Here is a 20,158-nt window from a genome sequence, read left to right as displayed (position 1 = left end):
GAAATGTGTGGCAGCCTAAGATGGGGCTGTCTACCAGTAAGTCGCATGGGAATCATTTTCTGGAATAGATTTTGATAATTGATCGCTGACTGAAGCACTACCACGATAAAATTCTTGCAATTTTCTCTGAAGGTGATCAGCAAAGGCTGAACAAAGCTATTAGAGGCAATGTTTTTGAGTCAAGCTTCCATGAAAATCGTGAAAGCATTAAAGCGGAATTTTCATTTTTTCACACTTCCTGCTTCGTGGGTCGTTGTAAGCAAACTACTTGCAAAGTTAACAATTAACAAATTTTATAATACATCTGAATATTGTAGTCGTTTGTAATAACGTACGACCCATGTGCTACGTTTGCAAGGCTGTGCTTATACTTCCTCAGCTGCATAGGTGATGCCCTTATTGGTATTAACATCCATTTTCTCTATTGACAAGGAAGGCGTTGGGACTTCTTTGATAAATATCTGCCTTTGTTGGTGCAGACAGTGGTTTTTTAATTTGGGAAGTCACGAACTTATTTAATCAGTGTACGTCGGTGCAGCAAGGTGGTTACTATTTCTGCGTCTTAAGTTGACTTCACAAACTCATAAAATGTAGACACACAATGAAACGGAATGTACACTTGCAGGGACGTGGCAAGGCGATGGAAGAAAATTCAGTAGCGAAATTATCGTAAAACTTGGGCTCAATTTCATCGTGATAGTCCGACGCACGTCGCTCTATACTATCTTTGGATCGTGTGAACAGCCGTATGTGCTGATAAACTTATTTTACGCTGTAGGGCTTACGAAATTACCCATTGGGTACAGTTCAAAAGCAGGTGTTATCGGTTATGTGGCAATCGGAACGTTGTGATCTACCTGTAACGACATTGCCCCCTAGTAACGAGATCGTGCAAAAAATCGGCGCGCTTTCACCCAAAATATTCCGGCACGGATAGATCTAAGAGGGTAGTTAGTGTTATAAGTTACAAAGATTGTTCCATTAAGCATAGACGTTAAATACGGATAGTACGTCCGCAGGGGCCTGGAATTACAGCATGTTAGCCTTCGGAATAATTTGCAGACACAGGTATCATGTTGGTGTGCTAGATGGACCATCGCTTGTATTATTTAGAGGATAGTGTTGCTGCAGTCTGGATGGATTACATATGAGGAAATATTTCCGATTAGGTATTGAAGACACCTTGTGCAGGCTGTAGAGAAACGTGAAATCGTCGTACAACGTATATACGCGATGGAGTCGTAGCTTGTCATAATGTCAAATGACCGGAGACTGTCAGAATGAAATCTCGCAAGAACTTAATTCGAAAAGAAAAATTCGGAGCAGTATCTAAACTTTGCCCCTTTCGTTAAGACTGCGTTGAAGCTTGCCCAGAAGTGTTGGCACTTCCGGTGAAAATAAGGGAAACAGGTCATAAGCAACACCCGTGTCCGTATTTAACAGCAGTGCGTGTCCGTGGCTGTGCGCCCGGTAGAAAGTTTCTACATCGGAGATTTAGTTGTCTGCATGAGAAAGTGATAAGATACGCTTGTCTCCTATTGATACAGAAACGGTGCACATTTATAGCACTGAAACGAGTCACACGTTTCCACAGGTATGTCGACGTTCCGTGCCATAGATAGGGCACTACAGAAGGGCGGCCGCTCGACGATTGCAGTTTGAAGAGAATAGCTTTCGAAATGTGGTGCTACAGAAGAATTCTGAATAGATGGGTAGATCACATAACTAATGAGGTATTGAATAGAATTAGGGAGGAGTTTGTGGCACAACTTGACTAGAAGAAGGGATCGGTTGGTAGGACATGTTCTGAGGCTTCAAGGGATCACCAATTCAGTACTGGGGGGCAGCGTGGAGGGTAAAAATAGTAAAGGGAGACCAAGAGATGAATACACTAAGCAGATTCAGAAGGCTGTAGGGTGTAGTAGGTACTGGGAGAGAAGCAGCTTGCACAGGATAAAGTAGCATGGAGAGCTGCATCAAACCAGTCTCAGGACTGAAGACCACATCTCCAGCTTCGCTCTACTCCCAAACCGATGGCTTCCACCTCAGATGTATTAAGAATCGCGAGACGAGTTTCCTCGCCATGTTCGGGGAGGGTCCGACGCACCTATCTGTACTGCAGCAAGCCCTGGTCGTCCCCGTAATTTAACGGCGAGATTTTTATCGCTATTTAGTATCTGTTTGCCCATTTTACGTCTACGTCTACACGGATACTCCGCAAATCACATATAAGTGCCTGGCAGAGGGTTCATCGAACCACCTTCACAATTCTCTATTATTCCAATCTCGTATAGCGCGCGGGAAGAATGAACACCTATATCTTTCCGTACGAGCACTAATTTCCCTTATTTACCTTGGCGGTCGTTCCTCCCTATGTAAGTCGGTGTAAGGCGCTCGGAGGAGAAAGTTGTTGATGGAAATTTCGTGAGAGAATTCCTTTCTTTTAATGTCCATCCCAAATCCTGTATCATTCGTGGCTCTCCCATATTTCGCGCCAATACAAAACGTGCTTTTCTTTGAACTTTTACGATGTACTGTCAGTCCTATCTGGTAAGGATCCAACACCGCATAGCAGTATTCTAAAAGAGGACGGACAAGCGTAGTGTAGGCAGTCTTGGTAGGTGTGTTAAATTTTCTAAGTGTCCTGCCAATGAAACGCAGTCTTTGGTAAGCCTTCCCCACATTTTGTGTATTCCTTCCAATTTAAATTGTTCGTGATTATAATTTTATGTCGCAGTACAGGAATTAAGTGCTGTCAATTTTCGGATATTTTTCTCGTTACTTTCCCGTAAGAGATGAGTTAGCATGGAGGCCCTGATACTCCGTGATTGAGACGAAGTCGTCCTCAGTCATCCTATAATACTGTAAGCGAGCATTCATTTTGCAGTGATTTTTGTGCACGTTTATTGGCAATTTTGGAAACAGTAACTGCACAGATGTGACTGTTTTCAGCGGGCGGCCACAAGGAGTTCCAACGGCGGCACTCTGCGCTGTGCGAGAACGCGCTGCTGTGCGCGGACGGCGACGCGGAGTCGTCGTCTGCGGCGGAGCGCGTGGAGGAGGCGCCCGCGTCGCGCGTGCTGCCGTTCCTCGTGCTGGGCAACGCGCGCGACGCGCAAAACCTCGACTGCCTGCGCCGCCTGGGCGTGACGCGTGTGCTCAACGTGACGCAGCAGCTGCAGCCGCCGCCTGCCGCGCCAGACATCTCCTACAAGCAGCTGCCCGCCGCCGACTCCACGCACCAGAACATCAAGCAGTACTTCGAAGAGGCCTTCGACTTCATCGGTGAGCACACTAATCCAACCTGACACTCATTATCTTCTAGAATACGGATTCAGAGTTCTCGGGTTCGAACTTCTGTTATTCCTTGGTTTTTATGTCACGTACAGTTATTCGTCCTTTGGCAATGTGGAAAAATAATTTCACCCTGGCGGGGGTCGAGGTTGAACTAAAGATCCACCCCCAACAACTGTCTGGGTAACTCAGTTCGAAGGTCTGAGGAAGACGATAACGTACAATCGTGACTATTAAAGCCCTATAGTGTTAGACATTTGCTTCTACTGATGTGTTGGCAAATGTGCCAACACCTTGTAGATAGAGGAGGCCGAAATGCACGCTATCTAACGCAGACGGGCGTGAATTCTGGAACAGGATAAGTAGTGAATGCTAATAAGGAAAGTATGCAGCTCCTCGAATACTTAACTTTTATTCCTTGTTGTGAATACAGCATTCTTGATGAGACATTTCATACGATAACTATCAAACGATGTAAGGCTAATGGCGCCTTGCTAGGTCGTAGCCATGGACTTAGCTGAAGGCTATTCTGTCTCTCGGCAAATGAGAGAAAGGCTTCGTCAGTGTAGTCGCTAGCAAAGTCGTCGTACAACTGGGGCGAGTGCTAGTCCGTCTCTCGAGACCTGCCTTGTGGTGGCGCTCGGTCTGCGATCACAGTGGCGACACACGGGTCCGACATGTACTAAATGGACCGCGGCCGATTTAAGCTACCACCTAGCAAGTGTAGTGTCTGGCGGTGACACCACATCTACTGCATTTATTTGGTCTCTAGCCACCCACCAATTCAACCAATTAATTATATAATACGTGTAGAATTAGTATCTGAAAACAAAATTTTGAGAAATTCTCGCCTCGGGCATGGATGTGTGTGATGATGTCCTTAGGTTAGGTTTAAGTAGTTCTAAGTTCTAGGGGACTGCTGACCACAGATCTGAAGTCCCATAGTGCTCAGAGCCATTCGAACCATTTTTTGAAAATTCTCGGAGCAAAAAGCGATGACATTAGCGGAGAGTGGCGAAAACTGCATAACGAAGAGGTTCACGTAGTCTGTTCAAGCCCTGACATAATCAGTATTATTAAATCACGTAGGCTGTGATGGGCGGGTCACGTAGCTCGAATGGATGAGGGCAGGGCAGCGCGCAGAGTACTGGTAGGGCACTTACAGGGAAAACTTCCTGTGGGGAGACAGAGGCGTAGATGGAAGGACAGCGTGAAGGCTGATTCGAGGAGTGTAGGTATTAAAGGTGAATGGAAGGAAATAGCGCAAGACAGGAACACAGCGAAAATGTTGTTGCGGTAATGGACTCTAGTCTGGTATGACCAGTGAGTAAATTCACCACTGCTGAATTATGTATCATTATAAGTAACACAGGCGTATACATGGCTCTGAGCACTATGGGACTTAACATCTGAGATCATCAGTCCCCTAGAACTACTTAAACCTAACTAACCTAAGGACATCACGCACATCCATGCCCAAGGCAGGATTCGAACCTGCGATCGTAGCACAAGCGTATATACTTTTGTCATAGGATAATCTGATGGTATGTTAATTGTTAATATTTAACTATAAAGTTCCACGGAATTCGTCATTGGAGGTAACTAAGGACTGCCACTGTCCACAGAAATTTGTGCTGAAAATTGCTTCTGACATTACTTGGGCTGGTGTCAACGCGTTGGAGTTAAAAGCAACGCCCAGTACTTACTGCTAGACTGCGGTACTCGTGCAGCTTTTAACTCCTAGACGCGTTGCTACGTCTGCAGTCATTGACGATAGCATCTAAAGTGGATAACTGAATAGAATTGTTAGTCACCTGTGGTTGTTACCTGAACACCAGTCGCCGCTGTATTTGCGAAAGTAATGGAAACTAAGGCTCCTTTTACACTTTCATGCAGTGTCAGTGCTGCTGACTGTAGCTCACAAGATTCACATTTTCATGGTTCATCTGTGCTCTGCAGTGGTTTCTAAGAATAGCTGTAATTTCTTGCTTGCCTGTAAATCGTATGACCCACGACCTAAGATTACAAAAGTAATTTTGTCCATAACAGTAACAAAGAGTGAAAGGAAAGGAAGAAATGTAACCTAGTTTTCGAAAACACTTCTGATACACATCGTATTAATAAATTTGTGTACTAAAATCATACTAAAGATGAACGAAATTGGTAACTCAGGGTGAATGCAGTGTCAGATTTTACGAACTTCAGGCTCTCTGCATGATGTTTATTGTAGTAGTAGTAGTAGTAGTAGTAGTAGTAGTAGTTCTTTAGTGCTAGCCATAGAGTATGTGGTTGTTTGCTGCAGACGATGCCATTGTGAGGAGCAAATTGTGGGAAAGAAAATACTGCCACCCAAGGACGAATTATCTAAAGTTAGCGTTCTATAGACTTAGAGACATTAAAGGAGATCCTAAAATTTTCCAGTTTGTCGCTTGTGACTGGTTGCGTTTCATTCCAAGCTGTAAAATTTTTTCATGAGATGTGGAACAGTTTCATAGTATTGGCTGCCTCTGCACTTAAACATTAACTTTCTGTGTAAACTAGTCACCATTTTGACCAGTCACACAAGCAGAGAATTATTAGACTAACGACTCACATTCGTTATTCAGAGGATAAGCTACAGGCAGGACTATAGCGAAGCAGCGGGCGAAGCGGTATAAAGCGTGACGCGCAAGACTCCGTGATTCCAATGTTTAGGGCCCCAATTTCTAGCACGAATTTCGAATTCGAACGGAAACGTGCTACTGAGGTCAGTGGAAAAGGTACTTAACGGAGATGTTGGGAACGCGAGAAGCAATATTACGTACGTCAAATAATCTGAACGCGCGTTCGGACTTACACCGATGAAACAGAACAGAGCGCGTACTGCAGGTCACGGCTGATTTAAACATCGTGGCTGCTCAGGCAACAGAAAAACGATACATGCGTTAGAACAGTGCCTGCCCGTTATCAAGTGGGAATTCCAATAAAACATTGTCACGCGGATGCTCTGTCCTGTCTTTGAGAAAGTGGAAAGGTAGTTAATGCCAGTCATCAGAACTAGTGTGCGGCTGACACTAGCATTTGCAACTAGAGCACCTTGCTGTCGGCCGTTTGTGAACTGATGGAGCCAACGGCACGCGGCTTTTCATGCCACGCATAACGTTCAATATGATGCGATAGGATCGTGTGTAAATGTATCGCAGCAATGCTTTCCACTTCTACGATGGAGGCGGCGTAGTTACATTGGATTATAGTACAAATAGTGGCAAACCTAGTCTGAGATCAGACTTGGTGGAATGGCCACTGGTGCAGTATCTATGCAAACCTGTAAGAGAAATTAGATGCTTGTACGGCGGCTGGAGAAGTTTAGCGCAGAATCTCCTAGTAACAATTTTTCCGAAGAGTTAATTGGCGGACGTGTACCATACTTGTCGGTCGAGCCGACATGATTTAATCCACCACAGTGGTAGTCAGATAATAAATTGGTCTACGGTTCGATCCCCTGTCGGTCCTAAAATTTTCCCACTTTTTACACATGTAGCAACATTTGTTAATGTGAGAAATGCTGAGTTAAACCATGTTTCGGAATCTACCTTAAACTGAAGGTCCCTTCATAACCAGCAGGTTCAGTCAGTTGAAAGGTCAGAGGAGGGCAACAGTACCATACCGTGCCTATTGAAACACTATGCTGCTCAAATAAACCTCCAGGTCGACATTTCTTTTAGGGAAAATTTCGTGTAACGAAGAACTGGCGGCTGTGGTGGAGCTAGACTGCACGGAAAATGTGAAAGTATGAAATGATTGTCTTCAACGAAGGTTGGACATGGCAGCTGTCGACCATCAATCTGAACATGCTTGGTAAGGTTATCGCATAGGTTGCCGTAATGGGGGTTGGATAAGGCTCGCATATTGTAATGATAGTCACAATTAAGTTTCAAAAGGTTGTGGAGACCTATTACTCGGAACGTCTTCCCTAGTAAGAACAGGCTTTCCTAATCAAATTTCCAACGTCTTTTAGATTACGAAACCAGTAAATGGAAATGAAGTATATAAAAATTAATGAATTAAGCTAGGGAATTAAGCATTAATCCAGTCGCGTAAAACGTTACTCAGTGTAAAGAGTGCTCGTGTAAGTTACGAACCCGGGCGCTGTCGTAGGTATGTTCCGTTTGAAAATACGCTCGTCCTCTATAGCGCTGTAGACCAGACGTGAAATGGAAAGGAATAATCCCAGCACAGACGGTAGATAACGTCAAAACAGGTTTAGCGGACAAGCTGCATGCGGAATAATACTCTATGGACCGCTGAGCAGTAGTTTGTTGGTGAGTGGAAAACAAGATTTAGGCCACCACCATTGCCTGTTGAATTATCGCTCAGTTAACTGATGCCATCGCTATCCCACACTGTGCACAATAGTGAAAAAGTCGTCTCGCCCACGAAAGTAGCTCGACCTGGACCCAAAGGAACACATGTGGCGCCCTCAAGCCACTGTCCCGTAATCTACGGGATTCGCGCAGCCTGTGCATAGTGACCTGGTGCTCCACACGTCCGGAAATCTAGCAAGTAATTATCGAATTCGTGCTACTCACGGGCGCTACTCCTTTGCGTTATACACGCTGTTAAGCAGTTAGTCATAAATGTTTCAGCTCCTGAGATGTCAAAATTACAGAAGCTTCGTGACATTAGCCTTCGGTTACTGCCCTCCGTTGCAGTTGATTTGTAAGTTCAATATAGGTACAAATTAGCGTCTGGTCGCGTAACATGTAATTCGTGGCGTGAGGATTGCGTGCCGTTTGACCTTGACTGATAATTTTAAAACGCTCATGAGCAGAATGATTCGAAAGTATTGGACAGCTGCAAATCATGGACTCGCTAAGATGAGGTGTAATTTTTCAATTTGTGTCCTACAGGGATTTGGTCGAAGTCGTGGCAAGAACTGGGTGTAGAGCCACGTGGATCTTAGTGCCCTGTTCCCGTTTTCGTTATTCTATGGCAGTTAACATCTGCAGAAGTCTTCCGCTGACAAGATTTCATACCTCTTCGTACCTGCACCCTATCAGCACTGCAACCACATTACTGCTCGCCTGCGTGCTGGTACGAGTGTTGAAAGTTTGCAGAACACCTGCAAAACGCAGTAAGGTGTAGAACCTTAAATTTCCTTAGGTAGCTACGCTACGGTTAGAGGCAGCAGAGCTACATGCGTAAGACCAGTCTCACAAATAGAAGACACTGCTGACGCGATCCGCTGGGCTTTGTATGCAAATGGTTGCGGCATCCTGGCGAGTGCGTTTACCCCAGGCCCTGGTCCAAAGCTTGCCACACGCCGAACGCTAAGAGTCTCAGTATTACGTTGGCTGAAAGATAAAAGCGAAATTCCATTTCCAGTGTGATATGCTGTAGTGAAGCACCCAGAAGAGGAGGGTATGTTCACGAAGAATTTGGGAATATGGACCACTTGTTAGTATGGCATTGCATCCTCTGTGGCCAGATTGCCTGCACTGATTCAGCTGCGAAGGGTCTCGTAAAGCCGTTCTGTCAAGAGGCAAGCTTTTCCGCTTCGTAACTGGTCATTCATCTTGTGGGGTCTGATGTCAGAGCTAAGCCCATACTTTTTGTCGGGGCTAGACGTGGGATCTTGCTGGCCACGATAGTTCTTAATGACGAGACAGTTCATAAAAGAAACGTTACTTGCGGACGAGAATTTTCCTTTGGAGATGGCACCACGATACTGTCGCATGAAGGATAACACATAAGGACGCAGGATGTCGGTGGTGTAGCGTCGTGCCCCAGTTCCAGCCATGACCTGAAGTCATACGCAATGACTTCCCATGGCGTGACCTCGCGAGATAACAGCTGTGCTTCTCCAGATCGCAGGAAAAATACTTTCCCCTAGGTCGCCACTACTCGCGGTTCTGCACTACCTTGGATGACCACCATAGCAATTACACTGAACGCAATGCGATGCCATTCACCAGCAGTCTACGATTTACTGTCACCGCACCATACTAAGAGCCGTTCGTGTTGTGAATGACATCTTGTACATTGGTCAGAAATTCCGAAGTTCAGCTACTGCTGTTCTCAAATCAACAGGCTGAGATGACCCACTTTAGCAGTTGTCCATTGCTTGGTCTCTGCTGGCCAAATGGAGATCCACAATCCAAATATTTGGCACTCGTACGCGCCATCTCCGTGTGCTTCAGTGATCACTCACCCTTGCGACGCTTCGTGTCCCTTAACTGCTCTACCAGGCCTGGTAAGGACACTAGAACAACACTAACGCTCTTCATTAGACCTTCTGTCACAAGCAATTGGAGCTCTAATTATTTACGTACCCGTTTTTTGTCAGGCAGTGTATATATAACGCGTAAGCTAAATTCTTAAGTTGATAAAACTAAGAAAAGTGCGTCTTGAATAGAGGCGTAGCCATTTCGGTAGTAGGTAATGTGCAAGCCGGTTTGTTGTACGCCAGACTGCTGGTTTTTTCCTTCATAGAAAGAGGCTGACCTTACTGCACTGGAGTGTATGTTGCTGAAAGTAGCTTAGTTATCGGTCTCTCTTCCGTAGCCTTTATCAGGCCTCGTGCAAGCTATCCTTATTGGAGCACAAAGGCTGGATCCACCCGCCACTGCGATCTCCAAACGGAGGTTTATGTTCAGTCGGTATAATTGTCATGGTTAAAGGGGAAGAAATACTGTGACAGGGTGGGAGGTGAGAAGAGTTTGCATAGTTACTGATTATATGTGGAAAAAGTGGAAGTTAACTTAGCTGACGGTGGCAAACAGATAAAAACTGTAAACTTCACTGTAATACATGTGGGCTGAATGCAAGGTAGAAATGTTAGTTTCTAGAATTGGAGAAGTGAACTAACTTCCATAGACAGCAATCACTACCCGACATTGCCTATATTAAGATAGTGAGTTTAAAAAACATACGCTTTCGTGTTACTGCTTTATTTTGAGCGTTGCGGTCTCTGGATTTTCTGGTCACAAAAAACATCGATTTCTTAAACCAGTTGTGGAAGTAACAGGCATTGCGCCTAGCTCTGATACGTAAAATATTGATGTTCTCAGTAAGTTATCTTTTTCGTGAATTAAATGCGGCGGTACAATCGCACTCCAGCAGCTAAGATTTGCTTGTATTAAGTCTGAGAGAGTTAAACAGGGTCACATGATTGACTAAATTCTTCACTCATTGGAGTTGTTATAACCTAAACAAGGTTGGCATTTCAGCACTCACATCTCTACAGGTCCCTAGCGCACGACGGAAGGCGTTTGGTACCAATTCACGGGTGGAGCGATGGTGAAGTAACTCAGTACGCGCCCTGATCTGTTCCTATGAGCTACACAAATTTATGGCAGATCTGTTACATAAACTTCTTTGAACTAAAGTTCTAAGTAGATCGCCCTGAAGTTACTTTCGTGTGGTCGGTTACTAGCCTGCTATTATCGTAAGATGTCGCTGAATAGTCTTTGATTCCTACTCGATAGAGGCTTGAAAGAATAGGGCAATAACTCCAGTTGACACAACTTACTTGCAGCACAGTTAAAAATGTCGCACTTCCTCAGAATCATCCTAAGTCGATCATTCGCTTTTCCTATATCACGTGTTACCCCAATACAGAAAAGTTGGCACTCTTCACCTCTGAGGCATTTAAATATGATTCCAGTAGCTTAACAATCCTATTACGTTAGTGTTCTTCACTGTATAAGAACATAGAATGGTAAAACGGCTTTGCATCCGTGGGTTGGTTTTGACGAAAGTTCTCCACAAGGAAATGATCCTATTACAGATGGAATGCTCGTGATCTCTGAACAGACAACGAAGTCGTTTCGCATTCCTGTAAATCGTCCGGCGACGGTATTTCCTTGTAGACAGTAGCTTTGGAAGCGAATTGGCTGTGGCTATCAAATTAGCTCTGTTCGGAGGTTCTCATCCGTCATAGGCTATGTCTTTGGAAAGCTTGTGACTGTGTCGATTAATATTAAAGTACGAGAACTGCACAAGTTTACGTTTTTATGAGTAGTCTGACGCGTTTCAAAAATTTATTTCCATTTTACAGTACTACGAGTTCGTCGTGCTATACATGGCATAAAACGAAACTATTCTCGTATTTACTAATGTCATTAGTGTGTGGCGAATTCTTCGTGTCTTTCTGAAATTGGATGTGGCGCACGCAGTGTTAGTTTTCCCAGCCCATCCTCGTGTGAGATGTACGCATGGGCAGCGAGGACGAGCCAGTGAATGACTCACAGCCAACCGCTTCCGGCCAGCTGCGCCGCGCCTGCGCACTGCTGTCACTCGCTACACCGAATGTGTGGGCCGATAGCGAATGGAGTCACATATTCTCATGTAACTCCCGCAGAGTTGGAGGCCGCAAGCACGTAGTCCACATGGATTGACGTACTTGCACGATAGCTCGGAAACACTTCATAATTGCACGAATACTATATTTTTAAGTGCTTCACCCGTATATTGCGCCTTAACTCGGTGTTACACTATCAAATTTGTCAAATATTCGTCCAAAATCTTTCTCAAAGATATTTGATGGTGTAATAGGGAACTTTGTCAAATGTCGTCCAATATTTGATCAAATCTAGGGCCTCGCTGTAGATTTGGTCAAAGAAGTTGCTTGTCTTCTGTTCACAGCAGTGTGACATGTTACCACATGGATCGCTAGCATAGCTGCATTTTGTCGTCTGTAGTGTTTTTGTGAACATTGCCGGTAAATACAATTTGTGTGTGCCGACAACTACAGAATTAAGAGATGTATGAAGCTGATGATGCGCTTTACAACGTGAGGCACGCGGAATACGAAAAGAGATTACGAAGATTAGAGACATAACCTAACCCTCTGCGGTAATGTTGCAGTGAGCCTGTCTTCTGCAGATTTGGTAGTTCTTAAGTGAATATTGTTCTTTGTGATATGAGGATACACTTCATTGAGCTCATACAGAAATGGATGCTCATACAGAAAAATGGATGCTCATACAGAAAAATGGATGCTCATACAGAAAAATGGATGCTCATACAGAAAAATGGATGCTCATACAGAAAAATGGATGCTCATACAGAAAAATGGATGCTCATACAGAAAAATGGATGCTCATACAGAAAAATGGATGCTCATACAGAAAAATGGATGCTCATACAGAAAAATGGATGCTCATACAGAAAAATGGATGCTCATACAGAAAAATGGATGCTCATACAGAAAAATGGATGCTCATACAGAAAAATGGATGCTCATACAGAAAAATGGATGCTCATACAGAAAAATGGATGCTCATACAGAAAAATGGATGCTCATACAGAAAAGTGGATGCTCATACATTCTTAAGTAATTGATATACAACTTGACGTCCGCCACTATAAGCTCACGTAACAAGTTTTGTTGAATGCTTTTATCGTGTCGTCGTAAACCCCACGTCTTCACCCAGGTATGTTTCCTTCCACCCACCCCCCCCCCCCCCCTCCGTCTTCCGCATATGCTCACAGTGCAGTTGTGGTGCAAGCAACTGCAGCGGTTAATAACAAGTTGTCAGCGCGCTTGAACTTTGACGAAAAATATGACAGTGTAATACCCCTTCTAGCGCTACGTCAAAGATCTTTGTCAAATATATTTGACTGAATATTTGATCACATCTTTGATCAAATCTTTCACAAAGAAATTTGATAGCGTAATACCGGCCTTAGCTTTGTATTGCTATAGAGAATTTAATGTGCCTAAGAAGTCTTAATCATAACCTCTGCTCTGCCAGAGGACTGGGAAATAATTTTCATTCTGAAAATGCTTTTTCTCACATGTCAACCAACTCATTTAGTTACTAAAGGTTCCTGTAGAAATCGCTAGCGTAAATTAAATGGTTGCAACCAAAAGACGCGTTCGGTTAAATTTTTTTTACACATGTAGAAAAGACTCGATCACTAGGCACGCCACACAGGGTAGAGCAAAAACAGAACTTGACGTCTCAGCATGGTGATGGAATGTGGAATGCAGCAAAATTTTCAGATAGCCTACACATTGTCGTATGACTACTGGCCGGTGGGTGGTCCGGCAGTCTTTCAGAACATGCCACGAGTTTAGGAGAGGGTGCCCTCGACGGTATCAACTTCATAGCGATGGCAGCGTAAGTTCGAAAAAGTTACTCCAAGAAGTACTTTTTTCACTGACTTCAAACTTGTTGATTTTTTGGTGTGAAGTAGAGGAAAACTTCATTAGGGCCACATCGGGCTACTGGTTTCCTGCTTCTGATTTTCCCTATAAACATTTATACACGCAGAAAACTGTCGCTGCCACCTATTCATCCGAAGACCAGTATCAGTTGCAAAGCGATTTAGAAGAGATTGCTGTATGGTGTGGCAGGTGGCAGTTGACGCTAAATAACGAGAAGTGTGAGGTGATCCACATGGGTTCCAAAAGAAATCCGTTGGAATTCGATTACTCGATAAATAGTAAGTAAAATTCTCAAGGCTGTCAATTCAACTAAGTACCTGGGTGTTAAAATTACGAACAACTTCAGTTGGAAAAACCAGATAGATAATATTGTGGGGTAGGCGAACCAAAGGTTGCGTTTCATTGGCAGGACGCTTAGAAGATGCAACAAGTCCACTAAAGACACCTTACACTACACTCGTTCGTCCTGTTAGAATATTGCTGCGCGGTGTGGGATCCTTACCAGGTGGGATTGACGGAGGACATCGAAAGGGTGCAAAAAAGGGCAGCTCGTTTTGTATTATCACGTAATAGGGGAGAGAGTGTGGCAGATATGATACGCGAGTTGGGATGGAAGTCATTAAAGCAAAGACGTTTTTCGTCGCGGCGAGATCTATTTACGAAATTTGTCACCAACTTTCTCTTCCGAATGCGAAAATACCGGGTGATCAAAAAGTCAGTATAAATTTGAAAACTGAATAAATCACGGAATAATGTAGATAGAGATACAAATTGACACACATGCTTGGAACGACGTGGGGTTTTATTAGAACCAAAAAAATATAAGTTCTAAAATATCCGATAGATGGCGCTTCATCTGATCAGAATAGAAATAATTAGCATAACAAAGTAAGACAAAGCAGACATTATGTTCTTTACAGGAAATGCTCAATATGTCAATCATTCCTCAACAATAGCTGTAGTCGAGGAATAATGTTGTGAACAGCACTGTAAAGCATGTCCGGAGTGATGGTGAGGCATTGGCATCGGATGTCGTCTTTCAGCATCCCTAGAGATGTCGGTCGATCACGATACACTTGCGACTTCAGGTAACCCCAAAGCTAATAATCGCACTGACTGAGGTCTGGGGACCTGGGAGGCCAAGCATGACGAAAGTGGCGGCTGAGCACACGATCACCACCAAACGACGCGCGCAAGAGAGCTTTCACGCGTCTAGCAATACGGGGTGGAGCGCCATCCTGCATGAACATCGTACGTTCCAGCAGGTGTTCATGAGCCAGGCTGAGAATGAGATTCTGTAACATATCGGCGTACCTCACCCGTCACGGTAGCAGTTACTGACGTTTTGCTGTCCAGCGCAATCTGTCTGACATTTTGTGAACTTTTTGGTCCTAATAAAAACCCATGTAATTCCAAGCATGTGTGTCAATTTTTACCTCTCTATCTACATTATTCCGTGGTTTAAGTTTTCAAATTTATACTGACATTTTGACCACCCTGTATTATGTTGAGCCCAACCTACATAGGTAGGAATAATCATCAAAATAAAATAAGAGAAATTAGAGCTCGAACAGAAAGGTTTAGGTGTTCGTTTTTTCCGTTCGCTGTTAGTGGAATGGTATAGATAGTATGATTGTGGTTCGATGAACCCTCTGCCAAGCACTTAAATGTGAATTGCAGAGTGATCATGTAGATGTATTAAACATAGCACTCGTTCAGTTTCTGGTACATGCACGCAACTTGGGGTCTGACGATTTGACGTTTTGAAATTGATACGGTGCACGTTGTGAGGAACACAATACTGTTGCAGAGGAGGCGCGCAAGACGGGCACGAGCGTGCTGGTACACTGCCAGGCCGGCATCTCGCGCTCCGCCACCATCGCCATCGCCTACATCATGAAGCACAAGCTGCTGAGCATGGTGGACGCGTACAAGCTGGTAAAGTCGGCCCGGCCCATCATCTCGCCCAACCTCAACTTCATGGGCCAGCTGGTGGAGCTGGAGCAGTGCCTGAGTCAGCGGTCGTCGCCGGCCGCCGCCGCCAAGACGCCGGAGGCGGGCCCCGCCGCGGGCCTGGCCGCGGAGGCGGCACAGGAGCAAGCCGCCCCCGCAAGCGCCCCCGCCCCCACTGCCGCCATCGCCGCCGCACCGTCGCCCGCGCCGGCAGCCGCAGAGCCGCCCTGGAGCCGCCACAAGCCTGCGTGCGTCGCCTGAACACCATCGCCACGTCTCCGCCCGCACCGGAGCCACCGTGTGGTTTTTTAATCTAGTCGTTTCCTGTCATGAGAAAAAAGGCTGTGTTTACAAACTGTTTGTGTGTGTGTGTATGTGTGTATGTAGGGGGGCGTGCGCGGTGCGGCGGGACGCGGTTAGAGATTCTATCTCCGCCAGTGCTAGTGGCCGTTTTCTGCCTACTCGAACGCTCTCCACAGAGTTGTGTAAGTACAAGGTGTATGTGTAGCCATGAAGAAGCTGGACGTGAGCTGTAAAGATCGCGCGTACTGACGCTGTGCAGTGCTCTTGTGAAGTGTCGTGGAGACCTGCTCCACCCTGGAAATACGTGTCGGAGCTTTAGAGCTTTAAAATTCCGAAACTTTTACTTTCCCCACAAAGTTTTCATTGTGCTATTTAGTTCGACAGCTCTTCTCGAAAGCGCATCTACTGGCAAATCTAGGTTTGTAGACGAAGTGTTAGTTTTTTAATAGCTGTGTTTGAAAGATTCACAATAAGCTCTGTAGATTTCCGTATTCAGATTACCGTCTAGTGTTTGTGCTGGACGTGAGGATGTGTGGAATGTCTGTCTTTGGCCTGAAAATGTCTGTACCCTTCTGTTCTAACAGAACATTTCTTTTGCAGTTCCTCAATACTTCTAAACCCCTGTAACTGGTTGTCAGAGCCACACGTTTGCCACCCTGTGTATTGTAAGAGGGCACCGTGGAGATTCTGTGGGGTATAGAACGGCAGTGGTTTGCGAAAAACTGTTACGGTGAGATAGTAATAGTGTCACAGATAGTGATTCGTATTACTGCCGTAAAGACTGGACCAGAGGATCCTGTACATCAGATTGCTGTTATCCTTCATTTTTGCTCCAATTTTGTTGTAGCCATATTTATTGACAAATAGAAAATTGATATATGACTGGCGAATGTCATATACACGTATTTCAGAATATTTATAAAAGTATGCCTCAATATAGTGCCGAATTGGACACGGGTGTCCTCCGCAAGTGTGGCTGTGGCTGTACCTCTTGAGCTCTAGCATTTTTCTACAGACGTTACTTAGTCACGCTACAGTGAGTTGTATAACTTCACGATTTCACTTGAATATATTGTTGTAGAGTAATGTAACTGCTTTGTGCTGAAAGTAATGTTATTGTGCGTGACTGAAAAGAATGCATTTTTATTCTGAATTTTGACGAATGGGAACTTGTTTACTTACAAATGAACGCCTTTGGAGCTATATCAAAAATAGCTCAGAATGGTTTGTCAGGACTGTATTTCCCATAAGGTTAAACTGTACTTAGGCTGCGGAAGAGTTTATTTAAGCACTGTAACATAGTTAGAATATTCTGACCTTTTGGGTTATTAAGTGACTTTGTCCGTGATGTGACTGCAGATTTGTCAGCGTTGCTGTAGGCTTTAAAATGTATTGAACATTTTTCATTTGGCTTATGCCATAATAAACTTCCTGTGGTGTGAATGCATTCTGTGGATCCACTATTGGGTGTATTACTGAAACCTTGGGTGTAAAAGTTCTGAAGATGTTCAGAGTGATATGCTATGTAATAAGCCTTGTATGTAGGAATCATGTATTTAGTGAGGTGTGTAACTCTTCTTTTACCATCAAATGTGTATGCTTCATTGTATTGCCACAATTAATCCAAGATTCAGTATTTTTCATTGAAAATAGATGCACATATTTTGTTAAAACTGATTTTGTGCCTTCATCTGTCAGCTGAGTGATAAGATCTGCTGTACAGTGTATTTATATTTGGAAGTTGATTAGCTGTGTCTGCATGGTCGTCATTCCAGTGGAGAAATGTTTATAAATGTTAATTGAAATATAAAGTAATTTGATCTTACTGGGGCTTATTACTTAAATGTTTCACTTCCCATTCCTATTTTACAAAAAAAAATTGTGTACATGCAATTTTCATTGTTCCCCTAGTATCTTGAGTATCACATTGTTTACTTTTACATGACAAACATTTTCAAATGTATTTTAGTAGAAGGCTTCACATAAGTTTGATGCTTTTCTGCATTATGATATCAAATGAACAGGTAAGTTTCCACAGCAAATTCCAGTGGTTTGACTTCCAGCACATGAAAATACTGAAAGCATTTAATTTTGTTTGTTGTGCCTCTGATCATTCAGCAATATCCTGTTACTTCAGAATGTGGGCTTATTTTAAAAAGGAAGATTGATTTTTGCATTAAATGTCTGAATGTACAAGGTAATGTACAGTTTTTAGTGTTACTCTGCTGAACTTCAGGTCATGTGTAAATATTCATGCCAGTGAGCGTTTAACAACCATCACTTACTACCAGTGTTGAATTTGACATAAAGAAGACATGTTTAGGTATCACTGAGACAGCTGCACATTGCATTCACTGTTCTCGGCAGGCATGCAAGTTTTGATCCTTACTTTGAGGCTACCCTTCTGTTTACACAGATGCAGCAGATGTCTCAAAGATTAATCAAGAGGTAGAAAGTAAATTCCACAATGTCATAATTAATCAGGCATGAAGCCTCTGTCTAGTGTGCTCAGTGGGAGTGTGCCAACACACTTGTTTCAGGAATGTTCTCTCCTGTTGACAACATAGTGCATTAAACCTTCTTACTACATTTGGTAATGAAAGAAAGAGTAAACATTTTTCTTAGTGTTCCCCTTGTGTGTGTCCAGTGTCAGGGCTGATTTTGTGTCCAGAATCACTTGTACATGAAGAATTTGAACTAATGTCACTTGAAATTAGGCGTCACCAAAAATTGTAACTAATGCTCTGATAAAACTATTTGCTATTAATCTGGGTGTCTTGATTACCTTCTGGGAACCAGTGACATGTCTTTGAATTTCCATTTTGGAATAGCTTTGTTTAATTTATGTAAGCACTTGGCATTTCCTTAAATTGTTCAGTGACTCTTATTGATGTTGCACACAAACTTGAGGCTTGATTATGTCCTACAGTCCTTTCAGCCCTTGCTTAAATTTGATTTTATAGACTGATCAGTAAAACACCAACAAAAATGAGCATGGAGTGCCTGGCAGGATGTCACACTGTTTGCACTGCTCCAAAGCTTGAGGCCACACAGTGCACTAAGAATGCTTCAGATATGTTTACTTAACTTGTCGCCAACATTGATAGTTAAGGTTCTTTGGAGATTGTTTGTACAATGCGTACTGCTTACTAAAAAGCTTGGTTTGCAACAGGAACCTCCTAAATTTCATTGGTAACTGCTAATTAAATTCGGTGGCACAGATACTGCCATATGAATTGGTTTTGTACCTGACCTTCAGTTACTCTGCAAGAACTGAATTCCTTTGTAACATCAGCACTATCACTGTTTGCTCCAGTGATTCAAATAACTTGAAAAACCATGCTATGACACATTATTAAAGCTCTTTTTCTGTTTCTGTGTATGTTTGTCAGTGATAGCCAAGACAAGGCTGTTGACATTAGTCACCAATTTTACCTTAAATACACTATTAAGTTATTGCAAAGTCCCAAATGTACACTCATAAATTTTGTTGGTGTTAGATGAAGAGCTGCTTCCTTAGTGTCCACAATGCAGTCCTTGATTTTGGCACAATTGAACTTACTGGGAATCATTTTGTCCATGTGGAGACCATTTCAAATTTGCAAATCGAAAAGCTCATGAAAGTCTAAATATGGTTTCTTCTTTGTTATAAAATGTGCTTTGCAAAACATTTTCCTAATTCTTCCAAAAATCTCAGCTAACAGGTTTTGTAGAAAATTTTCTCTTTGCCTGCTTAAGTGGGCTTCAATTCTTATATTTAAGAATTTTGTTCTCGGTTAACAGAGCTTGTTCACTTTCATAAAATGGGCACCAAAATAATACCCCATTCATTAGAAATGTACTTCCCTTGTCATTGCTCGCTTGTATACTCTGCACATCTGTACACATGGAACACCCCAGCTTGCCTTCCTTAGGCAGTAACAACTCATCTTTCATCATAGTCCTTCTATATACTAGAATTCTGACAGTTGTTTTAGGACTACAAATAACAAGGAATTACTACACATAACTTGCTTTAACATCAAATACCTGTGTTGATACTATTTGTATATGATGTAGATGTCTGTTTTGTTTCATTCTTTCATACCACATGGATCATTGTTGTTGAAACTCTGGAAATCGATCTACTGAAGCAATCTACTATGCTGAAAACATACCCTTCAATTATTAGCACAACTTGCACACCTATCACTTAATGTAATATGCGAGGCTTTCAAATAGAAAAGTAATTTGTAGAAGTGTAGAAGTCGGTAGAACTGTTCATTGCGTCTGCAACTTCACTAAGAACAAAACTGAGCTGCAATACTTACGCTGGATGTGCCATAACATAAAAGTTGTTGACAATGGGACTGTGAACATACAAACCAAAGGTGTGACAATGACAAAGTAATAGGTATACTGTTTGCTCCAAACTGCCACATTAGTGGATAAGAGGTGTTGGATCATTGAATGCAA

The 20,158-nt window shown here is 43.3% G+C and overlaps 1 protein-coding gene across 1 annotated transcript in view; it reads left to right on the top strand.

The window, feature by feature from the left end:
* LOC126471186 (dual specificity protein phosphatase 10) overlaps positions 1-17,528 on the top strand; it is a 224,364-nt gene extending 206,836 nt beyond the window's left edge. Inside the window, exons 4-5 of the mRNA XM_050099293.1 lie at positions 2,953-3,285; positions 15,258-17,528. Coding sequence (XP_049955250.1) covers positions 2,953-3,285; positions 15,258-15,661 — 737 coding nt within the window. The 3' untranslated portion in view covers positions 15,662-17,528. The remainder of the gene's footprint in view (positions 1-2,952; positions 3,286-15,257) is intronic.
* Positions 17,529-20,158: the final 2,630 nt, after the last annotated feature.

This window comes from Schistocerca serialis, chromosome 3 (assembly GCF_023864345.2).
Source record: "Schistocerca serialis cubense isolate TAMUIC-IGC-003099 chromosome 3, iqSchSeri2.2, whole genome shotgun sequence".
Taxonomy (NCBI): Eukaryota; Metazoa; Arthropoda; class Insecta; order Orthoptera; family Acrididae; genus Schistocerca; species Schistocerca serialis.
The sequence above is the reverse complement of the archived record's forward strand: the minus strand, read 5'-3'. Positions and strand labels throughout refer to the sequence as shown.